At 34.8% G+C, this 25,788-nt stretch overlaps 1 protein-coding gene across 1 annotated transcript in view; it reads right to left on the bottom strand.

The window, feature by feature from the left end:
* UBA6 (ubiquitin like modifier activating enzyme 6) overlaps positions 1 to 25,788 on the bottom strand; it is a gene marked incomplete at its 5' end in the record, with an annotated part of 71,847 nt that overhangs the window by 27,313 nt on the left and 18,746 nt on the right. Inside the window, 9 exons of the mRNA XM_084234308.1 lie at positions 1,812 to 1,878; positions 2,460 to 2,536; positions 3,195 to 3,257; positions 4,454 to 4,557; positions 14,519 to 14,642; positions 16,641 to 16,763; positions 18,505 to 18,585; positions 22,207 to 22,318; positions 22,830 to 22,924. Coding sequence (XP_084090434.1) covers positions 1,812 to 1,878; positions 2,460 to 2,536; positions 3,195 to 3,257; positions 4,454 to 4,557; positions 14,519 to 14,642; positions 16,641 to 16,763; positions 18,505 to 18,585; positions 22,207 to 22,318; positions 22,830 to 22,924 — 846 coding nt within the window. The remainder of the gene's footprint in view (positions 1 to 1,811; positions 1,879 to 2,459; positions 2,537 to 3,194; positions 3,258 to 4,453; positions 4,558 to 14,518; positions 14,643 to 16,640; positions 16,764 to 18,504; positions 18,586 to 22,206; positions 22,319 to 22,829; positions 22,925 to 25,788) is intronic.

Raw genomic sequence — 25,788 nt, 5'->3', positions numbered from 1 at the left:
TAATAGAAAATTTTATTTCTGAGATGTTGTTTTAGCACAATTTTTTATTTGTGACAAAGATTTCTTCATAAGCTCTGGCTACTCATTCTCTTGCTATTCTATTCTTTTAGCATTAGTAATCTTAACCTCAAGATTCAAGTAGGGCTCAATTAATCTGAAAACTTACCTACCTAAATTCTACCCAAAATAACAGTACATGTACCTAATAAGTGGGAAAGAGGAATGGCTTTTATTACACTCTTAAAGATACTGTGATAAAAGGAGAGGTTATTATCTCCTCACTATTCCCACTCATTCCATTTCAGTTTTCTGTATCTCATTCTTTTCAAATTATTTATCATTCATCTCAATTCACATAGATTATGATTTCATTTAAAGTGTGCCATTTTTAAATGCAGAAATACTGCAAAATATTTAAAACATTGATAAGAATGCTAGTAGGAGGTAATAAGAACACCTACTATTATTTTATCTTAAATCCTCATGTAATCTTCAAAATAATTCTAGACAATTTAGTCACTGTCATATAGATTAGAAAACTGCAACCATGCAAGATTAAGCAACCTATCAGGATTTTATAGCAAAAAAACAGTAAAGCCAGGATTCTCAACCCCAAAAATCCAACTCCACAGCTTTATTCTTATCATAAGGTTATACTTCTCCCAAGATTCTACAATTTTTAAATTAACAAAACAAACATCCAAATTTTGGTTGTTCTTTTGGTTCACTCTAAGTCTGAATTTCCCCACACAATCTCAGAAAAAGATATACATATCACAAAAAGAAATAAACCAGTGGCAGGGCTTCAGCATTACTGGGAAACAAAAAACTATGAACTTTAAATAACCTGTAAATAGAGAAATAAATACCAAACCCAACAGAACTATTTCTGGACCACACTTTGCTGCAAGCCTGCAGAGAAGGCAGGAAGTGTGTAACCACAGAAAAGAGAATAAAAGGCCCAAAGGCAAAACAGTTTTGTCAAAACCATCCTTAAAAAAAAACAAGTTCCATACTAAGTACGAAAAACACAGGTATGGAATCTGGTAGAGCTCAACACTGGCTACGGCAAAACAATGTCTCTGAGAGAGAATGATGTAATAGAAAAGGGGAGACATCCTTTGACAGAGAAGGAAAAAGGAGGAAGAGAGGGAAGTTCAGGATTTTGCAGAAATCAAAGAGATATAAAAGATACACACACAGTTCTAACCAAAAGAAATCACTCATTAAAGAAACTCCTTTTCAGTATCCCCAGAGAGGAGGGGTGCTATAAATTGAAATCTAAAATTCTTTTGCTAACCAAAAATAAAAAAAGCATAAAAATCAGTTTACCATACAAAGCTAGTAAGATAGACACAGAAAATAGGAATCAAAACTTTTCAGCTACTAAAAATTTCTCCCCCAAACTAATCATAAGGCAGAGAAATTTGGCATCAAAGCTTGAAAAAAATTTTACAGGTGATATGTCCAAATATGATATGTAAAATGCAGTTAAAAGTCGTAAATATGTAGTATATATATATAAAAGAGATGATTTACAGGAAAGCCAAGGGTACATCATAGAGTGAATTCCATGAACAGTATTGTTCATACTGTTCTACTTTATAAAATTAATCATTTAACGTTCACAATTACCCTATGAAGTAAACCAATCCCATTTCACAGATCTGTAAACTAAAGCAGAATGAAGTCAAGTACCTTGCCAACTGACACAGTCAAAAAGTAACAAAACTAGGAGCTAAAGGATAAAAGAATATTAATATGTAGAACATTTATGTTAATTTTAAATGACCATAACTTTGAATACTCACCTTCTCTTCCAAGGTTTCACTTACACATGTTGTTAATTTCATTAGCTCTTCTGAATCTTGCTGGCATCTAGGATTCAAAACAAAACACCCCAATTTCAATGTTCTCAATTGCTATGAACATTGTCATATTTAAAACTAAAATCTAAGAAACATGCAAAAAAAATGTGGAATTTTGACAGCAGGCAGCACAAACTGCTCCATCAACTTAAAGGTAATACCAAATTAATAATTACATGATTGATTTAAAATCATGCTCATCTAAGGACAGCTTATAAAGAAGACTTACTTTAAATATGCATGGCAGAAAACTTTTGCAAGAACACTTCTAACTGAACAGGCTAAAAGGTAAAAACTTCTACATACAAATCATAATCAGTATTTCTCAGATTTTTAATTTTAAAAATTAAGAGTTTTTGAAGACTTCAAAATAGAAAATTTTTATTTAGGTGTAATTCCACTTTCATAAATTGATCTCTCTACTTCCACAGAAAAGAAGATCAGAATGTCATGAAAAATGTTTATATAGTTTGGTATATCCAGTGTTGTGATTTTAAGGGGCTTAGTTACTTTTTAAAGTTTTCAATATATAATTTTTGAGAAACTTCTTCTATATTAAAGAAAAAAGTTATTTCAAATAAAGAACATTACCCAATATTTGGCTTGCGACTATAGTTCTCCTGAAACTGGTCCAATGCAAGCATAGCTGTGTGAATCTGTAAAGGTGCCTATTTAAAATATTACAAGATGATCAATATTTGATTGCTAGGCTCTGTGCTAATGCTTTTAAACATGATGTAATTCATTTTTTACAATAAACATACTAGATTCAAGGCTACAAATATTTAAGCAACAGATCCAAGTTTCAATCCTAGTTAGTATGACTTGTTTTTACTAAGTTATCCACATGAAATTTACAGTAAAGTCAGCTAAATAAGAGCAACAAAACATTTGTACAAGATCACCTAATCCTTTTCACCTATCAACATTTATAAATTCGGAAACTGTTAATGTAATTCTTTCCTTGTCACAAAGATATTCACTGCTATAAAATATATTCAGTGATTTAAAAAACAAGGGTTGGGAAGAAACTGATCTTTTAATAAGATTACCTTTGTATAAATTATTGAAATTGTCTTTCAACTATCAAAACAAGCATACTGTAATAAAAGTAAAACTTGTTCCTATTATTCTACAATTTTTCCATAAAAAAAGTCCTGTTTTTAATCCTCAGGAGTCAACCTGATATATCTTAATACCACATCTTCATTAAAATAATCTGATGGAAAGTATATACATGCTTCCTCCTTTTTAAATTCTATAATCACGCATCAATCCCTTTGCCCAAATGCACTGCTTGTCTCATACCTAAAAGTGTTTATTTACCTCAGGTTTGCTATAATCCGCAACAAGGAACTTTGGATGTTTTATCTGCCTCTCCAATGGCTCCTAAGTGGTGAAAAAGTCCCAAAAAACTATTATTACTTCAGATGAAAATATACTGCTACATGTCAAGGCACAAAAAGCAACAGATTATCTCCCAAAGGTCTGAAATAATTAAGATTGGGCTAATAAGCTTTAATTGAAATATAAAATAACTACCTTTCCCCCGTTACTCCTTGTCTTATTAACACATTTTATTTTTTAATATTAAATGCAGTAAGACAATAAGCTTCACAAAATTAATTTTGGAAGATTTGGTGAACAACTGTATATTCCCCAAAACCACTGTTTTAATGGAAAAGCTGTCATACTTTTCTGATATTAACTTATCAAAACTTGTAATGCCTGACAAGTCTCAAATAAATACTCAAAGTTAAAATTTACCCTGTGGGGAAAAGAACATATAGAGAACAACAAAAACCCAACAAAACAATCAAACAAAAAAAATCCACCTAATCTGAAATTTATTTGAGACATAAACTATCTAAGCAATAGCAAAAGAAAGCAATACAGGAGTAGAATTGACTATCTGTAGCATTTTAATTATTGTTTTGCTCTAACTCTGGCTTGGACAAAGTCTTATAGAGAACTACAATTATCAATAACTAGAAAAGGCAATCAAATTACAATTCTGAGACTTTGCAAGGAAAATTAAATATGTATTATACTGAGACATGCCCTAAGGATTAAAGCAGCAGGAGACTACTTTGTTCTCTGATATAAGTAGTCTCTATTTCACTCTCTTCAGAGACTTGCATTTCCCTTTCAAAGCCAGTTTATAGGATTTATCTTATACTTCCAACATATATAGCTACTTGAAATTTAAAAAATATTTAAAAAACAAAATTAACTAGTAGGATAAACAGAGTATTCCTTTTATTTTATAAATACAAATAATAAAACACAGACTGCTTCAATGTTTGTTGAGTCTATAAAAAAATAATAGTTTTATCTTCTGTCTTAGGAAGGAATTTTAAGAATTATGATTTGATGATTCCAGAAAGTACAGTTCCTTTGAAGTTAACTTATATGCCTCAATTATATGCATCTAGTATTCTAGCTGTATCCTCCAAGTGGATGAAAATTAAAAAACAAAATCTACTCAGCCTTTAAGCTAACTGTTGTGATAACTGAGTAGTTCTAACTTGTCTCTTTTGTCATTATTCAGTAATAAAATGTTTAAGTTGGCAAAAAATACTTACAAAGCAAAATATTTTAGGAGTCTTAACTTGAACAGCTATGCCTCCATGTAAATAAGGTTCCAGTTCTGTAGTATCACCAATGCTAAAAGAAAATGGTGATACCACTAAAAGAAAAAAAAAAACAAAAACACAAGAAATGATTATAAAGAGATGTATTTAAATTTGAAGATTTACCAGCCTAACGGTGCTATTTTCCTCCACCTTACAAAATTAAGGAGATCCCACTATAAATCTTTCTCTTTTTTTTTTGGGGGGGGGAAGGGTAAGTGGGAAGAAATATAGGGAGCTAGATAATTCTAAAGTGAACTTTATGACTTAACAAAAATAGTAAAGAAAATTCAGAAAGGAAAAAAAGTAATGAGAGGTGCTCATTATTAGGCATTACAATCTTTATAAAACCAGTAATTAATGTAATGACATTAATACAGAAGTATACATAATTAATAATTTAATGTGACACTATTTCGTGAATAGGCAGGCAAACGGAATAGAGTATCCAGAAGGAGATACATAAGGGATACAATTAAAGTGGCATCTGAAACCAATGAGGAAAAGAAAACATTATTAAATAAATATTTTAGTAAAAAACTATTGGAAAATACCTATTCAAATGGATGAAAGTTTTATTTTATGTTATTTTTTTTTTTAAAGATTTATTTATACAAGCACTGGGTACAGTCAGAAGCACGGGAGGGTGAGAGAATTCACCAGAGCCAGAGCAGGGAGCAGAACAAGCAGACTGATGAAGTACACTGCTGAGGGGAGCAGCGGGCGTGGCAGGAGAGGTCTCCGGGCCATGTGGGACCCTCGCAGGCGGCCGAGGATTGAACCGGCACTGCAGAGGCTGCGGGTAGCTTCGCAGCCCAGCGCTCAACCGCTGCACTGCCGGGGAGGCCCAATGGATGAAAGTTTTAAATGTCAAAAAATATGCCTATAAATTATTGGATGAAAGTATGAGAGAAAAATTTCTTTAAAACACTCAAGTGAGAAAGGCTTTTCTGACTCAAAAGAATGTCAAAAAAGAAAAAATTAAAAAGTTGGAATATGTATATAAATGCACAGAAAAAATTCATCACAAGCAAAGCTAAAAGAAAAATGCCAAACTACCAAAAATATTTGCAAATCACAATTAAAAAATGTAGCAAATACGCCCTACATATTAGGAGTTCTGAGGAATGATTAAGAAAGTGATCAACAATTCAATACGGCAAAGGACAGATAGTTCACATTAAAGGAAAACAGATTTAAAACTTGGAAAAGAGACATTTAACCTCATTCATTAAAAAAAAAATTGCAAATTAATATTATACTGTGACACTTGTTTCATACTATGAAACACTATGCAGCTATACAAGACAATTTAAAAGAATGAAAAAGAATGTTCTACAATTACTGATGGAAAAAGAGTATGTAGGTATTTTGTTTTAATGGAAAGCCAAAGGGAAGCACTATATATAATATGCTACCTTGTATATAAAGAGCATACGGAAATTTTAACCCTGGAAAGACACACAATAAACTACGAAGAGTGGATAGGTGAAATGTGAAGGTGAGTCACAGCTGGGAAGAAAACTTCACTATGAACATTTACTCTTTATTCATTTTGAACAGTTTGCTAGTTCAAAAATTAAGTTAAAGAACAAGCCTCTCTCTCCATAAGATTTATATACTAAGTAGAAAGAAAAGATCAACAGAGTACATATCAAATTTAGCTCCTTTTTACCTCTGCAAAGGGGAGTACGCATTTTTAACTTTATTTAAAAATATGCACAGATATGAATATCTACAACAAAAGTTTTATTTTTTAGCTTTTTAAAAATGCTTTTCAAATAGAAAGTTACCTTAAAGTAGCAAGTATCAGTCAGTATATGTTAAGAAAAGAAAGTTTCAGAAACGGTCCATCTATTTAAATATTCTCTCACTGTCCAAAGAATTCTGGTATAAAATGTGACTTATATTTTCACTCTGATATCCAGTGGCGCCTCCTTTTATATGACCCCTTAAGGTTTGAATCAGTCACCATAAGCTACCATTGCAAGGACCCCCAAATAAAAACAATCATAATCTTAAATGATTAGCTGAGTCAATTTTTGTAAAATCAGATACAAATTTTTTAATATCATTGATCTAAACCTGTTTTTCAAGATATTTATATGTTATCTGGGAAATAAAATACAATAGTTTTATTACCAAAGATGCTTAAATGCAGATCCAAAGTTGTTTCTCTACAAGGGGCTTATAAGAGGGACAGATTTTTCCCCTCTAAAGACCTATTTTGTAGTCAAAACAAAAAAAATGCAATTCCATTTATAGTTAACATTAATCACATCGTTATACTTACAAATGCCCTAAAGATAAAACTGAACCACTCTGACCTGATCATCTTTGAGTTAAGAGTCCTCTAGCACTATGGTTGGGGGAAAATCACAAACTATGTCGATGAAAGTTACTATAAAATCATCATATTCAACTTCAAATGGGCTCTAAATGATGCCTAATAATGTTTACTCTCAAATATTTACTCTCCTTACCTCTAGCCCTTGGCATCTTTCCCTTCCTTTGGGCAATGATCTCATTTTAGTCCAGTAAACAAAACAAAACAAAAAGAGACTCCTTCAATCGCTTATCATCTAAATATTATCATCTAGGCTTATCATTCATTCCTTTTCTCCAAGCCACAGTAAAGAACATCTATCTTCACTTGAATATTTAGTTGCCATTTCATTCAACAAACCTAAACTGTAGTCATTATCTTCTCTCCAAAACACACTCTTGCACTGCCTAAGTGAGTAAGTAAGTTGCCCATGTTGTAATCTTCAGTCACTTATTATGAGATAACAAAGCCTTCTCAATTCCCATTGCCAACTGCTATTAAATATTTTATTTCCCTAAATTTTGTTGGCTCTTATTATTTTGTCTATATATTCTTTTTATCACCTTTCTAAACTGAAGTAATCTTTAACTTTAATCAATACATCCTGTTCCCACCACTACAGTCCCCAAACTGGACAGGCTTCCTCGTTAAATTTAATGATCCTAGAATGCCTGTACTCTCTTCATACCATCACTTTTTAATATCAACATTTCTTTGCTTGAATTGAATGTTTTGAGGCCAAGAACTGGCTCAGGTCTGTCTGAGTTGATATTGTGTTCCCAACACCTAGTATATGAATTATAAATGTACTAAATGATTTTTTTTTTCTTTTAAAGTATTTTTTTAAAAAGATTTATTTATTTATACAAGAACTGGGGTGCAGGCCAGATGTGCAGGAGGGTGAGAGTATTCACCAGAGACACAGTGGGGAACAGAACAGGCAGACTGACTGAAATACACTATTGAGGGGAGCAGCAGACAAGACAGAAGAAGGAGAGGTCTGCCATGTCATGTGGGTATCTCGCTGGCTGGCCAGGATCGAACCCACACTGCAGAGGGCTGCGGGTCAGCTCCACAATGCTGCCCTCAACTGCCTGCAACACCAGGGAGCCCCCTAAATAATGTTTAAATATAAATCAGCAGCATAGGGGGCGGAGCAACATGGCGGCAAGGAGACGCTGCGAGTAAGATCTCCCATTAAAAAAAGTTAATAGGGAGGAAAAGCGGCAGGTCCCAGTGAGAACTGGGACACGGAAGATAAACGGAGGACTCCAGCAAACTGCCCAAAGAAGAAAGTTGCCATAAAAGAGGACCAGAAGGGAGGGAAGCGCAGAACCCTGCTCCCCTCCCCCGCCCACAAAGTCGGCACTCTCCGACCAGCAGAGAGGAGGGAAACAACAAGCCAAAACGGCCAACAAGAAAAACGGACGCAGCAAGTGGGACTGTGAGTGGAAAGGAACTATTTCAGCCACCACACCCCGTGAACGGGAGCTGTGGAGAACCCTGCAGGATCCGCCGCAGAGGTGAGCCCCAGGCGCCATTAAAGAGAGCCCCGCCCCCCAGGAGGAGACCAGCACCAGCACACAGCCCGGGCCTCCAGGTAAGCTTGCGCAGAAAGCGGCGCGCTGATCCAGATTGGATCGCAGCTGCCCAGGTCCCCGCGCCTGCGACCTAGGCTTGCGGGGAGACCGCGGAGGCCCTCCCTGAGTGAGCAGGAACCAGGCGCCCAGGCAGGGAAGCGGGATTCAAAAGGCGCCATTCCCGCGCCACTGATCTGGGCTACAGCCCGCGTCCTGGAACGGAGGGCTTTGGAACTGAGACCCGGGGCACGAAATTAGGGGCGTGGGTTCCCCACGACGGTGGGGCACAAGGCAGACACAGCACCCCAAAGCCGTTGAGGTGTACCCTACCATCCCCGCTCTGCTCCCTGTCCCACGGGGTGGAAAATCAGCTCCCCAAGGGCTCTAGGAGAGATCTCTGGCGCCACCTAGCGACTTGAAGCCAGCAGAGGCTCCTGAAGGAGCTAGTGGCCAGCTGGGGAGTTAGCCCACACCGGGCCCCTTCCGAACAAGTAGTCTGAGCCCACAGGGAGAGCGAGCACCCACAGCCGGGGCAGACCAGGCGCGCAGAAGAGTGTGCCTGAGACCAGACGCGCAGGGAGTGTGTCCCTCATCACCATTTTAGAACAGGGACATTTCTTCAGTAAAGACTACCTGCAGAAGGCTTCCTCAGGAGCCAGAGGTGAGCGGGGGAAGTTCGCCCACGCCAGACCCCCTCTGGCCTGCAGTCCAAGCCCAGAGGGGGAGCAGGAACCCACCGCCGGGGCAGACCAGGCGCACAGGGGAGTGTGTCCCCACATCGGCATTTTAGAACAGGGACCTTTCTCCAGTAAAGACTGCTTGAAACTGACAGATGACTCCTGTAGGAACCAGCGGGGAGCAGAGAAGCCCACCCAAGATGCCGGCCAGTCCCAACAACACAGTGTCCCAACGCTTACGGCAAATTAGAAAACAGACAGTAGGGAGGAGAAGAACCACACGCAACCTAGCAACTCTCCAGAGAAAAAGCACACCACAAAAAGAAAACCAGCCCCCAGATTGCAACGACAATAACTTGGAAGAATTTCTGAGCCTTCCAGAAAGAGAATTTAAAATTGCCGTGATTAAAAAACTGATAGAAGTCATAAAGGAAAACAATGATAAGGGAAAAATAATCAACGATCAGAAGAATGCAATTGAGTCCCTAGAGAGGGAAAACAATGGTCAGAAGAAAGAAATTGAGTCCCTAAAGAGGGAAGTAAAAGAAATGCAGGAGATCAAAGAATTCATGGAAGAACTAAAGAATTCTGGGAAAAGCAATGAAAGCAGAATAGATGAAATGGAAGAACGAATAAGTAATCTTGAAGACACAGAAATAAAAAGAACCAAAACAGAAAAGGAAAGCGAAGTACGAAGGAAAAAGAACGAGGAAAGACTTCGGGAACTATCTGACTCCATGAGGAAAGGAAATATAAGAGTTATAGGAATACAAGAAGGAGAGGAGAGAGATGTAGGAACAGAGAAAATATTCAAAGAAATAATTGAAGAGAACTTCCCAAATGTGAAGAAGGAGCTGAAAATTGATATACAAGAAGAAAGAAGAACACCAAACTTCCACGACGAAAGGAAAAATACAGCAAGACACATAATAGTAAAGTTCCCAAGAATCCAGGACAAGGAAAAAATAATGAAGCTGGCAAGAGGGAAGAAACAGATAACATGCAAAGGAAAACCAATCAGGCTGACATCAGACTTCTCCGAAGAAACACTACGGGCAAGGAGAGAGTGGAGGGACATAGTCAACAGACTCCAAGAAAACAGATGCCAACCAAGAATACTCTATCCCGCAAAGCTCTCCTTCCTCTTTGAAGAAAGAATATGGACCTTCCCAGACAAACAGAAACTCCGGAATGTCATTGCAACTAAACCCCCACTCCAAAAAATACTACAAGGAGTCCTAAAGCCAGAACCTCAGAGGGACGAATAACAATGAAAGAAGGCCAAAAAAAAAAAGTTATTAAAAGAATAAATAAATAAAATCAAAGGAAAGACAAAACAATGGCAAATACAGATGTTAACATATCAATATTAACTCTAAATGTAAATGGACTAAACTCTTCAATAAAAAGACACAGAGTTGCAGCCTGGATTAAGAAACAAAACCCAACCTTTTGCTGTCTCCAGGAAACACATTTAGCTACAAAAGATAAAAATAGGCTCAAAGTTAAAGGATGGAAAACAATCCTACAAGCAAATGGACCAAAAAAGAAAGCAGGAACAGCTATACTTATATCAGATAAAACAGATTTCAAACTCAAAAAGATAAAAAGAGACCCCAATGGTCACTACATTATGATCAAGGGGACAATACTTCAAGAAGAAATAACACTCATTAACATATACTCACCAAACGAAGGAGCACCAAAATATATCAGACAACTGTTGTCCTCTCTGAAAACAGACATCAGAGAAAACACATACGTAGTGGGAGACTTCAACACACCACTATCAACAATGGATAGATCAACAAGACAAAAAATAAGTAAAGAAACCAAAGCTCTAAATAAGGACCTAGAGCAATTGGGCTTAACAGACATCTATAGAACACTAAACCCCCCAAAAACGGAGTACACATTTTTCTCAAGCGCACACGGATCATTCTCCAGGATCCATCACATACTGGGGCACAAGACAAACATCAACAGATACACCAAGATTGAAATCATACCAACCATCTTTTCTGACCATGAAGGCATCAAACTAGAAATAAACCATAAAAAGAAGGCAAGGAACTTTCCTACCTCATGGAGATTAAAAACCACACTACTGGAAGACCATTGGACTAATGAGGAGATCAAAGAAGAAATTAAAAAATTTTTTGAATTGAACGACAAGAAGGACACCAATATCCTAAATGTATGGGATGCAGCAAAAGCAGTAATAAGAGGAAAATATATAGCAATAGAAGCTCACATCAAGAAACAAGAAAGAACGCAAAGAAACAACCTAATCTCGAAGCTCAAAGATCTAGAAAAAGAACAACAAAAAAACCCCAAAACCAGTAGAAGAAAAGAAATAATAAAAACCAAAGCAGAAATAAATGAAATTGAAACTAAAAAAACAATCCAAAAGATCAATGAAACCAAGAGCTGGTTCTTTGAAAAAATCAATAAAATAGACAAACCCCTAGCCAGACTCACAAAGGAAAAAAGGGAGAAAGCACAAATAAACAGGATCATCAATGAAAGAGGAGAAATCACAACGGACACAGAAGAAATCAAAAGAACTACTATGAACAGTTATATGGAAACAAGTTTAACAATCTAGAGGAGATGGACAAATTCCTACAACTCTACAATCACCCAAAGCTAGATAAAGAAGAAATAGAACACCTAAACAGACCAATTACAATTAGCGAAATTGAAATGGTAATCAAAAACCTCCCCCAAAACAAAAGCCCAGGACCTGATGGATTTCCAAATGAATTCTACCAAACATTCAGAGACGAATTAGTGCCTATCCTTCACAAACTCTTCCAAAAAATTGAGAAGGAAGGGACAATACCAAACACGTTCTATGAAGCCAACATTACACTAATACCAAAACCGAACAAGGACAACACAAAAAAGGAAAACTACAGGCCAATCTCCCTAATGAACACTGATGCAAAAATCCTCAATAAAATTTTAGCTATCAGAATCCAACAATGTATCCATAAGATAATTCACCACGACCAAGTAGGATTCATTCCAGGGACACAAGGATGGTTTAACATCCGAAAATCAATCAACGTTATCCAACACATCAACAAAAAGAAATATAAAAACCATATGATAATATCAATAGATGCTGAGAAAGCTTTCGACAAAGTGCAACACCCATTCATGATAAAAGCCCTTGAAATTCTTGGGATACAAGGAACATACCTCAACATCATAAAGGCCATCTATGACAAGCCAACAGCCAGTATCATTCTCAATGGTGAAAAGCTGAAAGCAATTCCATTAAGATCTGGAACAAGACAAGGATGTCCACTCTCACCACTGCTTTTCAATATAATACTGGAAGTCCTAGCCAGGGCAATAAGACAAGAGAAAGACATCCAAGGAATCCAAATAGGAAAAGAAGAAGTCAAACTATCACTATTTGCAGACGATATGATATTATACATAGAGAACCCCAAAAACTCCACAGAAAAGCTAATTCAACTCATCAATCAGTTCAGTAAAGTGGCAGGATACAAAATCAACACGCAAAAGTCAGTAGCCTTCCTATACACAAACAATAAATCTGAAGAAGAAGAAATCAAAAAAAAATCCCTTTTGTTATTGAAACAAAAAAAATCAAATATTTGGGAATAAATCTAACAAAAGAGGTAAAGGACCTATACAAAGAAAACTATAAAACACTGTTAAAAGAAATAGAAGAAGACACAAAGAAATGGAGAGACATCCCCTGCTCATGGATTGGAAGAATAAACATTATTAAAATGGCCATCCTTCCAAAAGCAATATACAGATTCAATGCTATTCCAATCAAAATTTCAATGTCATTCTTCAAAGAAATAGAACAATTATTGATGAAATTCATATGGAATCACAAAAAACCCCGAATAGCCAAAGCTCTCCTGAAAAAAAAAGAAGGGAATGGAGGCATCACACTCCCAGACTTCAAACTATACTACAAAGCCATAATCATCAAAACTGCATGGTATTGGAACAAGAACAGACATACAGACCAATGGAATCGAATAGAAAATCCAGAAATAAACCCACAGATTTATGGTCAACTAATCTTTGACAAAGGAGCAAAGAATATGCATTGGAGCAAAGAAAGTTTGTTCAATAAATGGTGCTGGGAAAACTGGGTCGCTACATGCAAAAGAATGAAGCTTGACCACTACCTCACACCATTCACAAAAATCAACTCAAAATGGATTTAAGAATTAGACATAAGACCTGAAACCATAAAATATATAGAAGGAAATATAGGCAAAACACTACATGATTTGCACATCAAAGACATCTTTACAGACACATCACCCAAAGCAGTGATAGTGAAGGCAAAGATAAACACCTGGGTCTACATCAAATTAAAGAGCTTTTGCACAGCAAAAGAGACAATAACAAAAACAAAAAGAAACCCCACCAACTGGGAGAACATTTTTGCACCCAACACTAATGATAAAGGACTGATCACAAAAATCTGCAAAGAGCTGATGAGACTCAACAACAACAAAGAAAATAATCCAGTCAAAAAATGGGCAGAAGAGCTAAAAAGAAACTTCTCTGAAGAGGAAATGCAAATGGCCAACAGGCATATGAAAAAATGTTCAACATCACTTGTCATCAGGGAAATGCAAATCAAAACTACCATGAGATACCATCTTACACCAGTGAGAATGGCACATATTAAAAAAACTAGCAACAACAAATGTTGGCGAGGGTGTGGAGAAAAAGGAACTCTTCTGCACTGTTGGTGGGAGTGCAAACTGGTCCAACCACTGTGGAAAGCTGTGTGGAGATTTCTGGACCTACTAAACATAGAGCTTCCATATGATCCAGCAATTCCACTCCTAGGTATTTACCCAAAGGACACAGAAACATCAATTCCAAAGAACACCTGCACCCCTATGTTTATTGCAGCACTGTTTACAATAGCTAAGCTTTGGAAACAACCCAAATGCCCAAAAATAGATGACTGGATCAAGAAGATGTGGTACATATATACCATGGAATATTACTCAGCATTCAAAAAAGATAAACACATGCAATTTGCAGCAACATGGATGGCGCTGGAAGGGATCATGCGCAGCGAAATAAGCCAAAAAGAAAAAGAAAAATACCGGATGGTCTCACTCATAGCAGGAATCTAGAAAACTTAAATAAGGGACCAGGAAAATGAATATAATAAAGTGAAAATCAAAATCAACAAAAAACTATGAACCAGAGACACTTTTAGGGGGGCGGGGGCGGGAGGGGAGGGATTGGGGTCAGAATGGGGGGGCTGCAGTTGTATGGGGAATATAACAATAAAATTTATAAAAAAAAAAATAAATAAGAGATGGAAACCAAAAAAAATAAATAAATAAATAAAAAATAAACACAATAAAAAAAATAAATAAATATAAATCAGCAAAACACAATAACATACCGGTTATTTGTCGTATAGATCCATTTAAGTCTGTCATTCCATTAATTTCTCGAAATGTTAAGGACTGTCCTGTCTGAAGTTTGTGAGGATGATTTTCAAGGCAAGTAACAATGCCAGGATTACCCTTAAAATAAGAGCAATACAAAAATGAGTTCATGTATTCTTTTTTTCATACAAATTCCAAATCTCACACAAAAAGGATCATATTATAAAATTCTCAAAACAAACAAAATTTCAAGTTTTTCCTTCCTTAGTAAAAGCAAACCTTTAAAAAAAAGTCTCAATATAGTGATCAATTTGTTTTTTCTTATTGTTAATGCTGAAAATAAAATTTCTATGTTTGGGGAGGAATTCAGAGATTTTTAAATAGGAGTTCAAATATTTCACAAATTCTTGTGACTTAAAGAACATTCAAAATTATCAACAGTAAGTTTTAAAATCACACTATAAAAAATGTGCATAAAAATGAGAGCCTAAATTTGACAATCAAAATAATTTAAGAGAAGAGGGCTGAAATTTAAAGCCAGGACACTTCAAATTTAAAGCTTGCCCAACAATATAAAGTAAAAGAATACTGTGTAGCCCAATTTATTAGACTAGTATAGGAAGAAGGTGGCTTATCTCACCATAGAAGATTGATGAGAGGGAAAAAGGCCTGGATATTTTCCAATTATATATAGTCCTACACACTGCTCAAATAAGGCAATAATAATTTAATTTACAACCTAATAAAATTACCCTCTCGTAATTGTGTAATTATAGAAATTCTCTTTTGGCTTAAAGATTTGGATAACAATATTAAAACTATGATCATGAATATGTAGCTAAAATTAAAGTGAATCTGCCAGTATCTCAAGAAGAATAGAATTCATAAAACTTTAAGAAGAAGAAATAATCTATAAATAAATTAAATGGAAACAGTTATAATATTTTCTAATTTTCTGCATAACCTCAGTATTTTCTGCATGGAATAATGAGATTATGTATTATTCCATGCAGAAAATACCAATGCAATGCAAGGACCCAAACTATACTTTGCAGTTTATTCTACATAATATGTTATTCTTGAAACCAAATCAAAAACAACTAGAAAAAGTTTAAAGGTGAAATGATAAACCACTCTGTAATCAGGATACACAAAATGGATTTTTCAATGATTTTTTTTTTCTTAAAAAGGGGTAACAAAGGCAAAATTACACTGGATTTTAAAATAAATCATATGGTATATGTAGTTTCGTAACAGTAGGGTGTGATGCTATAACTCAACATGTAGTATTGTAAACCAGTGTTACCTCAAAAAAAATACATATATATAAATATAAATATATATATAAAAAAACACAAACAGAAGCACAGTATTAGTCAAGGCATACTAGCATTCCCTTATATTTAACTTCTTTTCAGCTTTAATGTAAATTCAGTAAAGTTGTTACTGGTATGTAATTATACATATAGATGGCTATATAAATTTATACATAGTACATATAAATTGAATGATTTAGGCTAATGAGAAAGAACACAAAAAGTGGATCAAAATGACATCTGTAGTTCTTCTAGGGAATGAAAAAACAAAATTTACATGTCAAGGGAGCAGTTAGATATTCAGATATTTTGGATATGAAGGTTAATTAATTCTTAAACTTTTCTCCCCTTTAAATAGTGTTCTAGAAATTATAGCTTAGAAAAGCTTTTGATGACTGAAGTGTGCATCTGCCTAGAATCAGTGTTAGGGCACATGACTTATGACATAAGTAATACATGTATGATATGAGACAATAAAGTTCAATAAACACTTAATCATAATTCATGTCCCACAGAAACATGACAGAACAAACTAAAATTAAAAAGTATGACATAAGGATGCTGAGCTATCAATTATTATGTTAGAAGGAATCAAGACTACTCTTGATTATTTAACATTCTAGCTTCAGCTTAGTCTTAACATAATGCAATCATGAAATGAACAAAATATTTCCTCATGAACAGTCTTAAAATTGTCACAAAAACAAATGAAAAATGTTGCATATTACAATATACATCTAATACTACCTTTCCAAAAGAAGTTTTCACATCCATTTTTTAAAAAAATCAATATATACATATATAACAATATACATCATACTTGCGTAATGTTTGAAATGAAAATTTCCTTTGGTTCTTCTCCTGTTGTATCTAAAACTTCAAATTCATCACCAAAATCACAAAATAACCGTGACCAGACTCCATGTATATCTGCACTGATGAACTGTGAAATGATCAAAAAAAAAGTAAACAAGCTCAAGCTTATCTATTTACACATTAAAATTAAAAAGAGGTAACTATCTTAGGCCATTTATGACCATTTCATTTCTAAGTATATCCTCTGGTATATAAAGTAAGTCACAAATATGATAAATTATTTGTAAATTGGATTAGGGATCAACGATTTTGTTATTTGGAGCTGATACCTAGTGTTACAAAATTAGAAATAACATCAACACATCTTCATTACACATTCCAGGAATTTTATGTAACAAGAATTCCTGCCTTGCCAAAAATATGAAGCATGATATGTAAGAAATAGATTATCTTGGCTTAGTAGTCTAGCAATGAATTGTATTTTTAGTTTAGAAAAGAAGAACTGAGTGCCCATTACCAAGAGCAGTGGAGTTGAATAGAACTGGAATAGAGTTCTATCTAAGCTGAGAGTGGAGTGAACAGAAAAAAAAAAAAACGGAGGAACTGACCGTGTTCATCAATATCATGAAAGTTAAAAATCAGATTCTTAATAAAATGTAATTATAAATGTTTTATTAAAAGTGAGTTTTGTAACACATACACTCCATTCTTAGAATCTGTGAAGCTGTTTTCTTGCTCAAAGTTACTTTTAAAGATATTGATAAAATTCTTATTCTGTGATGCATGTATGAAGCTGTTTTTTTTCCAAAAGTAAACAAAACTATGCTTACTAAGAAAAAGGGAGAAAACTCAAATAAGATCGAAAATAAAAGAGGAGTTACAAAAGACAAGCAGAAATTCAGAGACTTATAAGAGATTACTGTGAACATTTATATGTAAACAAATACAACAGCCTAGATGAGATGGACAAATTCTTAGAATTATATTGTAATCCAAGACTGAGTGGGGAAGAAATAGAAAACATGAACAAAACCAATCACAAGCAAGAAAACTGAAACAGTAATCAAATAAGTTCTACCAAACTTTCAACAAACTGAGTTATCCTGCTTACTCTTTCAAAAAACAATACTACCAAGCACATGTACCTGAAAAGCTACAAATTCTAATAGTGAAGAGTTCTTCCTTTATGTTGTTATAAATTTTAAAATAAAATTTTATTGATTTATAAAATTACATAAATGTCGGGTTATATCTTCACTTCTATACGTGTATAAGCCTCACCTTACTTGCTAAAGTTCTAGTGCAATTCCACTTATTAGGTTGATGCCCTCTACCCTGCCCTTCCATCCTCCTTCACCCTCTGGTTAACTACTATATTTTGCAGAGTTTCAGTTATTTATTTTTTTAAGATTTATTTTTTTTATTTATACCAGAACCGGGGTACAAGCCAGATGCGCAGGAGGGTGAGAGGATTCACTAGAGACAGAGCGGGGAACAGAACAGGCAGACTGACAAAATACACTGCTGAAGGGAACAGCAGGCAAGACAGGAGAGGTCTGCTGCACCATGTGGGAACCCTCGCCAGTTGGTCGGGATCAAACGGGCGCTGCAGAGGCTGCAGACAGCTTCACAGCGCAGCACTCAACTAGGGGAGGCCCTCAGAGTTATTTTTATTGTGATGCTAGTTCATTTGCTTTGGTTATCTGTATGTGACATGTGAGAGAAACCATCTGATAACTGCCTTTCACTTTCTGACTTATTTTTCATAGTATAATCACCTCAAGTTCCATCCATGTTATTGCAAAAGGCAAGATTTCTTCTTTTTTAATAGCTGAGAATTACATGTCATTATCAAGTGACTTTATTACCTTAATTGGAGGGCACTGAGAACGGCAAAAATCATTGATCTTCTTCTGCAATGGAAGTTTGACTTCAGTCAATACTACACACTGTTGAGAAGAATATAAGAAATTTAAGACTAGAAAGTCGATAATTTTGGTAATGTGCAATTTATAAATCAGAAGTGTATCAGTCTGCATTATTCCTTGTAAAGGGTACCATCCAATTATATTCCACTCTAAGGTTAATACCTTCAGAAGTAGTGAACAGCAAAAGTAAAACATATACAGAGTAAAACCTAGTCACACTAAATTAAATTACCAATATAGGTTTAACATTAGAAGCAAATCTGAGTATCCTATGTGGCACTTAAGCACTCTAAATAGGTGGAGATTTGTCCATTACTGTCATGGAAGTACTAACCTAGTCACTGGAATATTAATTTATTGCTTGTTTAAGGGGCTAACAATCATTTTTAAAGAGACATATTACCTGTTTGGTTTTCTTTTTGTTCTGAGATAACAAATTCACAAACTTACGTCAAAAAGAAATAATGTCATTAGTGAAGCGAACAAGTTCTACAAAGATAAATTATAATTTGCAATGCTTTTTTATGATCACCCTGTGAGGTAAGTTGAAAAGCTTTATAATTAGATTTTATCATAAGTAATCTGGACTCAGAGATTTAATAGTTTCTTTAAGTCATTTGTCTATGAAGTGATAAAAGTAGAACTAGAATCTCAGTCCATAACACTGGTTTCCAGGAATTAGATAATAGTTTCATGATAAATATAGAAATGTAATTTAGTTTTATATTTTTTCTGACTCAGAATATGGTATGCTTGCTACAGGAGAACACTTCTTCATAAGGGATCTTTCACTTTTTACACATGTTATTGTTGGGTATGCCGTGAATGCAAGGCTCACCATTTTTTATTTGAGCCATTTCTCAGAATTATATTTGTTTTGTACAAACATGAGCAATGAGGTAGTATCTGTGCCTGGAATTGAAAGTAAACTTGTTTACTGTTTGCTTAAAAAAAAAAAAAAAAAGCACACAAACGAAAAACTCCACAGGTACCTCAAGTTCAGAGTTTTTCTTCTATAAAGAAGAAAGAAACCCGCTACACAAGTAATTCATTGAGTTCTCTAAATTACAACAGTAGGATATGGAGGGAGGGGATGCACAGAAAAGAATTAATCAAATAATTCTATACTTCCCATGCTCTGAGAAATAAATTTCTTAGTCTCTAACCCAAGAATCTTGTTTTCTTCCAGTTTCCATGGAACATAACAGGTTAACTTACTAGTTTTTAAGTAGGGTAAAATCATATCCTAAACCCAGCGCATACTGAATCTGATTTGTGTTTCAGCAATGCTGGGAATTTCTCAGTCATAATTTGACGATTGCCTTTTCCTAATGCTTTCCTTCTAGAAATCTAATCTCATGAACTGAGTCTTTTCATTTATGGTCTCATTTTTTTAAATTTCTCTCCCATATTTTCTTATTTCAGTGTGCTACACTCTCAATCACAGTAATCTCATTAGGTTTATCTTTTGATTCTTATTCAGCTGTTATATATACACTGCTTAACCTATTAATAGATTGTGTTTAATTTTTAAGACTATTTTCATTTCTAAAAGTTCTGTTTGGTTCTTTATCACATTTACCTGGTTGTTTTAAATAGTGTCTTACTTATATTAGCAATTCAATCCCTTCTTTGAAGTTTTAATCAGCTTGATCATCTATATTTACAGTCTCTTTTCAATAATTCTATTACCTGAATTTCTTATGAGGTTAAATTTTGTCTTGGCCTCGGTCATACTGAACTGCTTTTTTTGACTTGTTACTATGTATACATAATATATTATGTTATTATGTATACTCATTTTCAAAAGGGATTTTATATGCTGGAATATACTATGGCAAGATCTATTTAGTTTTGTTTCTGTCTGGCATTCTAGGGCATCACCAACTTAGCACTACCTTTATGTTAAGTTCACAGTTTGGAGACTGTTAGACCACAAAAGTTTATAAAGTTGATGTCTAAACTCATGTGAGGGCAGGTCTATGGTTATGAATTCCCAGGGAGGGAAGATCTGATTTTTTCATTCAGAGCTCAAGAGAAAACAGACATGTGCTTCTTGTTCTAATGGGCAAAGACTGTTCTTATCACACTTTGCTGAGGTATAACTCTGAAGTTCCAGCTTTACAAAGAGGGAGGTCTCAATTCCATTTCTCCATTTCATGCGACCTATTTTGTATCTTGTATCCCATGTGACTATTAATTCCCAGAAAATGTTATAGGTAAACTCTGTCCTTGAGAGTGACCATAGTCAATATTCACTGGTTTCTTTTAGCTATATATTCATTATTGGCCTCCAAGTACTTACCTTATTTTGAGTTGAGGGGAGGGGCCTGGAGATCACCTTAACTGCCAACAGTCAATGATTTAATCCCTGTGGCAGCATGCTAAAGCCTCCCTAAAAATCCCTGAACTAGAGACTCAGTGAGCTTCTGGGTTGGTGAACATGGGGAGGTGCTGGGAACTTGCATCCCTGGAGAGTGCAAAGAATTTCTGTTCCCCTCCCTTCAAGCCCTGTGTTATACTCCTCTGCCATCTGGTTGTTCTTTAGTTATATCTTTTAATAATAAAGCAGTAATCTAATATGCATAGTTTCCCTGAGTTCTGTGAGTTGATATACAGAAAATTAATTGAACTAGAGGAGTGGATTCTGGAAACCTCTGGTTTATCATTAGCAGAGTTAACAGCCTGGTTGTGGGTTGGTGTCTGCAGGGGGAGGGATCTTGTGAAATTGAGCCCTTAACATATGGGATCTGATGTTATATCCAGGTAGATAGTTAAAACTGAACTGAATTACAGTTAATATTAGAATTGTATTGAGATCCGGATAAATATCAGCAGAGTTGGAAAACTGCTTGGTGTGAGGGAAAAATTCACACACATATGGTCTCAGTAATGCCATAAGTATTGACAGTAGAGGGAAAATACAGGAGTGTTCTCTCCTAGACAAATGGGAAACATAATTTCATCACAGGGAAAATCAGAGTCAACCCAGTCACTTTTAGAATATCCAAAATGCTGAAAATTTTTTGTTGTTACATAAGGAAGATTGAATTACTGATTCATGTGTTTATTTCTCTGTAATCACATTATGCATCACTCTTTCCTTAGGAAGAGCAGAGTGTACTTTCTTACTCTTGACCTTGGATGTGACATATTAATGGAACTAATGTGAACCAAGTCTTGAAATGTGCTTAGTTGGATTACCATTGTCCATTTTTGCAAGTGCCAAAAAACCATGTCCTAGGTAGCCTCCTGATCCCAGAAGAGAGGCACTTAAGCAGATCAGTGTCTGGAGTTCAAGTTCGGTCTACAACAGCTGAACTCTAACTCTTGTAGATGCAAAGAAAGAAAGAAATGCATGTTGCTATAATGCCATTCAGTTTTGGGCAGCTTTTTAATAAATAATACTGTGAAAATGACAAACTACTATAATTGCTTTGTACATAGCCTTTTCCTGAACTGGAGTATTTGAAAAGTATTATTCTAATAGAAGTCTTTTTAACCTGAAATCTTTTGTTCTGGATCAATAGATTAGGTTTAATGAGTTATACCATTTTAATATTTAATTAATTATACCATATTAATATTTAATGATTTATTTGGAATCTGCTAATAACCTCTAATATAAAATGGAGTACCAACCTGGTATTTATTTAAGAGGGAGAGATCTGTGGTTTCATTTAAAGGAACAGAAGATGATGTGACATGAACGTATGGATTTAGTTCTGCAATATGTTGAAGTACAGCTTCAGCCCTAAAAAAATAAATAAGTGACCTTTGTTATTCTTTTTTTTATATACTCAATCTCTCAAATTTGGACACTTTGCTGACATCAGAGGAAGCTAAAAGTTACAAATTTCAATGGGACCATAATGAACTTCAGAACAAGAAAGTGGTCAAGTTTTATTTATCTTTACAGATAACTACATGATTTTGGAAAGTAGCATACAACCACACTCTATAATAAGCCACACAATCTCAAAATGTGCCTTTTATAGTTCCAAGGGCCAAGCTCCTTAAGCCTTCTAATGATTCACCAATAATAAAGACCTCCTTTAACAATCTTACAAAATATTCATTCCTAGGTAGCAATGTGAGCATATCAAAAATTTGAAAAACATAAAATAAGTATTTGTCAATACTTATCTATCTATAATAGCACGAATTTATAGTGATGAGTTCAATAATGAACTCAATTAGATAAAGAAAATATTCTAATTGTAAGAGTAAAAAATAAATCTTATAATACAACAAAATATCTTCACCTGTTTCTCATATTAACAACATCATCTTCACAGAGAAAGAAATTGGTTCCTAGATCCCATGCCTGACACTTTTCTGTATCATGAATTGTAAGTGCCTTCAAAAAAAGAAGAAAATATCTGTTAAAGACAGGAATAAGACAAAGATGCGCAATCTCCCCAATACTATTTATACTGTAATAGAAGTATTGTAATGTTACACTAGATAACACAAAATATTATGAATTTCCATATTAATGGAAAAACTACTTTATACAGCAAGAGAATTTAAATTTAGGAAAGTAGCATGCTATAAAAATCACCATGCAAAAATGAAAATAATTTACATAAATGAACATTTCCAAATACTCCATGTTCAAACTAAGAAAGATAAGTGGCTAACTGAATAAAAATTTTTGTCATTTATATTACAAACCATAAATCCTATAGAAAATGGGGCAAGGTATATGAATACGGAGTACATTGCAAAGGAAATACATAGGGATCTTGAAAACATGTAAAGACATTTAACCTTTCTAGAGAGGAATAGCTTGTCTCATTCTGATGAATGAGAAAAGTTTGACTATACGCTCTATTGGTGAGAGTGAGTTTAACTAGGCATTCTTATACATTCATGGAAATGTAAAGGTGCAGAGGAAGGCATTTGGTAATTTCTAGCAAAATGACATTTCCATCGACACAACAAACTCATTTTTAAGAAACTGTACCGAAGACATACTGGGTGATATACCAAAGACATATGTACAATAGGATTAACTCTAGCACTATGTCTAAGAGCAAAAAGACTGGAAATAATCAAAATGTTCACCAATGGAGAACTAGGTGTAATAATATATGATACACTCAAACAATGTACACATAGCTATACAAAAGAATAAAATATTTATGAATCTAAAGCAAGCAAATATTAATAAGTATATGTAAATATACATAAATATAAATAAATATACATGAATATATATCTATATATTTATCACTATGGAGTAATTCCAGATACACTGTTAAGTGATAAAGCAAGGTGAAGGAAAGTATAGCACTTTAAGAAAGACAGGTAGGAATAAATATGCACACATACATATACAGATATGCACATTGATATATATGCTTTTTTTAATGTTTAAAAACCGAATGAAAAGATGTAACCTAATAAGGGAAGGAGGACACATGGGAGAAATAAGTTAGACTTGTTTTAAAAATTTGACCTGCAGAGGCCTCCCTGGTGGCTCAAGGGATTAAGTCTCAACACTTATGAGGCTGTCCGCAGCCAGTGCTGCACCAGTTTGATCCCCGGCCACGGAGCTGACCCACATGGCCCAGCAGACTTCTCCTGTCTCACCTGCTGTTCCCCTCAGTCTGCCTGATCTGCTCCCCACTCTGTCTCTGGTGAATCCTCTCACTCCCTGCACCTCTGGCTCCTATTCCAGTTATTGTATGCATAAATAAATCAATCTTTAAAAAAAAAATTTGACCTGTGAAATTCTCAAGTAATAGTAAAACTAAACTAAATTAAAAAAAGAAAACCATTCTTAAAAATCCAAAGCAAAATGCCATCAGGACCCAAATCCATATAGTTAACAGGAGAGATAAAAATATAAAATCAAAGAAATAAATCCCCTATAATCCTAAATGTGAATCAGGAAGTTTAGGGTTTACTCATGATAAATATTCTAACTCTGTTCAACCTAGAAAACTTTATAAACATTGACAATCAAAGAGTACTAGGATTGTGTCAAAAGGACCCAAGAACTTGAATATCGCAACAAGATGAAATCATTTGCGTATCAACAAGAACTACAATGCATCAAAACATATCAAATAAGTTTAAAAAATGAGCTTCAGAAAGACCATACTCCCACCTCTAATATACAAGTATACTGGTCACTATTGCGGAGTGATCACAAACCACTTAAATTAGAAACTGGTAAGAGAAGTGGAGAAATACCCTGCTTTTTGATCATGTATAAACTATAATGAAACCAAATAAATGACAAACAGAAAATTTTCTTTCTAAAATATTATTCTATTCCAGCTAATAAATGAAGAAGCAATGATAAAATTACAATATCACCACTATCACTAATGAAATAAAAAATCCAGGCAATGATCACTAATGACTAATAATAATTACAAAAAGAGGGAGAATTGAGTATTATATCCTCCCAATTCCAAGTACACAGTATCACTTGTGAAGCATTCATGTCAAAAGAATCAAATCTAAATCTGACTCTCTGGATATGACTACTAGTTTATAAGAAATATAGGGTATAGATACATACAATAAATGACCTGATTTCTCTGGTAAATCGCAAGGGAAAAAAAAAAGTCAGGGGAAGAGAAACCTAGGTGAAAAGAAATCAAGTTCAGCATAGACTTTACTTGGATCCTGACTAGAACAATTTTAAAGTAATTTTGTAAGACAACTGTGAAAACATGTAGCAGGCTTCTAAGAGGGCCTCAATCAGTCCTACTTACTGGTATTCAGGTTTCTGTGTAATCCTCTCTCAAGTATAGGGATTAGTGACTTGCTGTTAAAGTGATGATGGACTGTTACTTCTGAAATAAGGCTATAAAAGACTGTGCTTAATCTCACTAGCACATTCCTTCTCTTGCCTTCCTGCTTAGCGTACTCTGATGAAGTAACTGATATTGTGAGCTGGTCTATAGAGGGGACCACTTGGTAAGGAACGTACAGTCACCTTTAACTAACAGCCTCAGTACAACCACCCATGAAAAACATGAGCAAGTTGGAAAACAGATCACTCTCCAGTCAAGACTGGAGGTGACTACAGGCCTGCCAATATCTTGACTGGAGCCTTTTAAAAGATTCTCTAACAGATGAAAACTAGCTAAGTCATGCCCAATTTCTGACACTGAGAAATAAGATAATACATTTAAGTTGCTAACTTTTAATTATAATTTGTTTTGCAGCAATAGACAACTAATACAACAACATTAAGGAACT

This window comes from Talpa europaea, assembly GCF_964194135.1.
Source record: "Talpa europaea genome assembly, chromosome: 5".
NCBI classification, from domain to species: domain Eukaryota; kingdom Metazoa; phylum Chordata; class Mammalia; order Eulipotyphla; family Talpidae; genus Talpa; species Talpa europaea.
The sequence above is the reverse complement of the archived record's forward strand: the minus strand, read 5'-3'. Positions and strand labels throughout refer to the sequence as shown.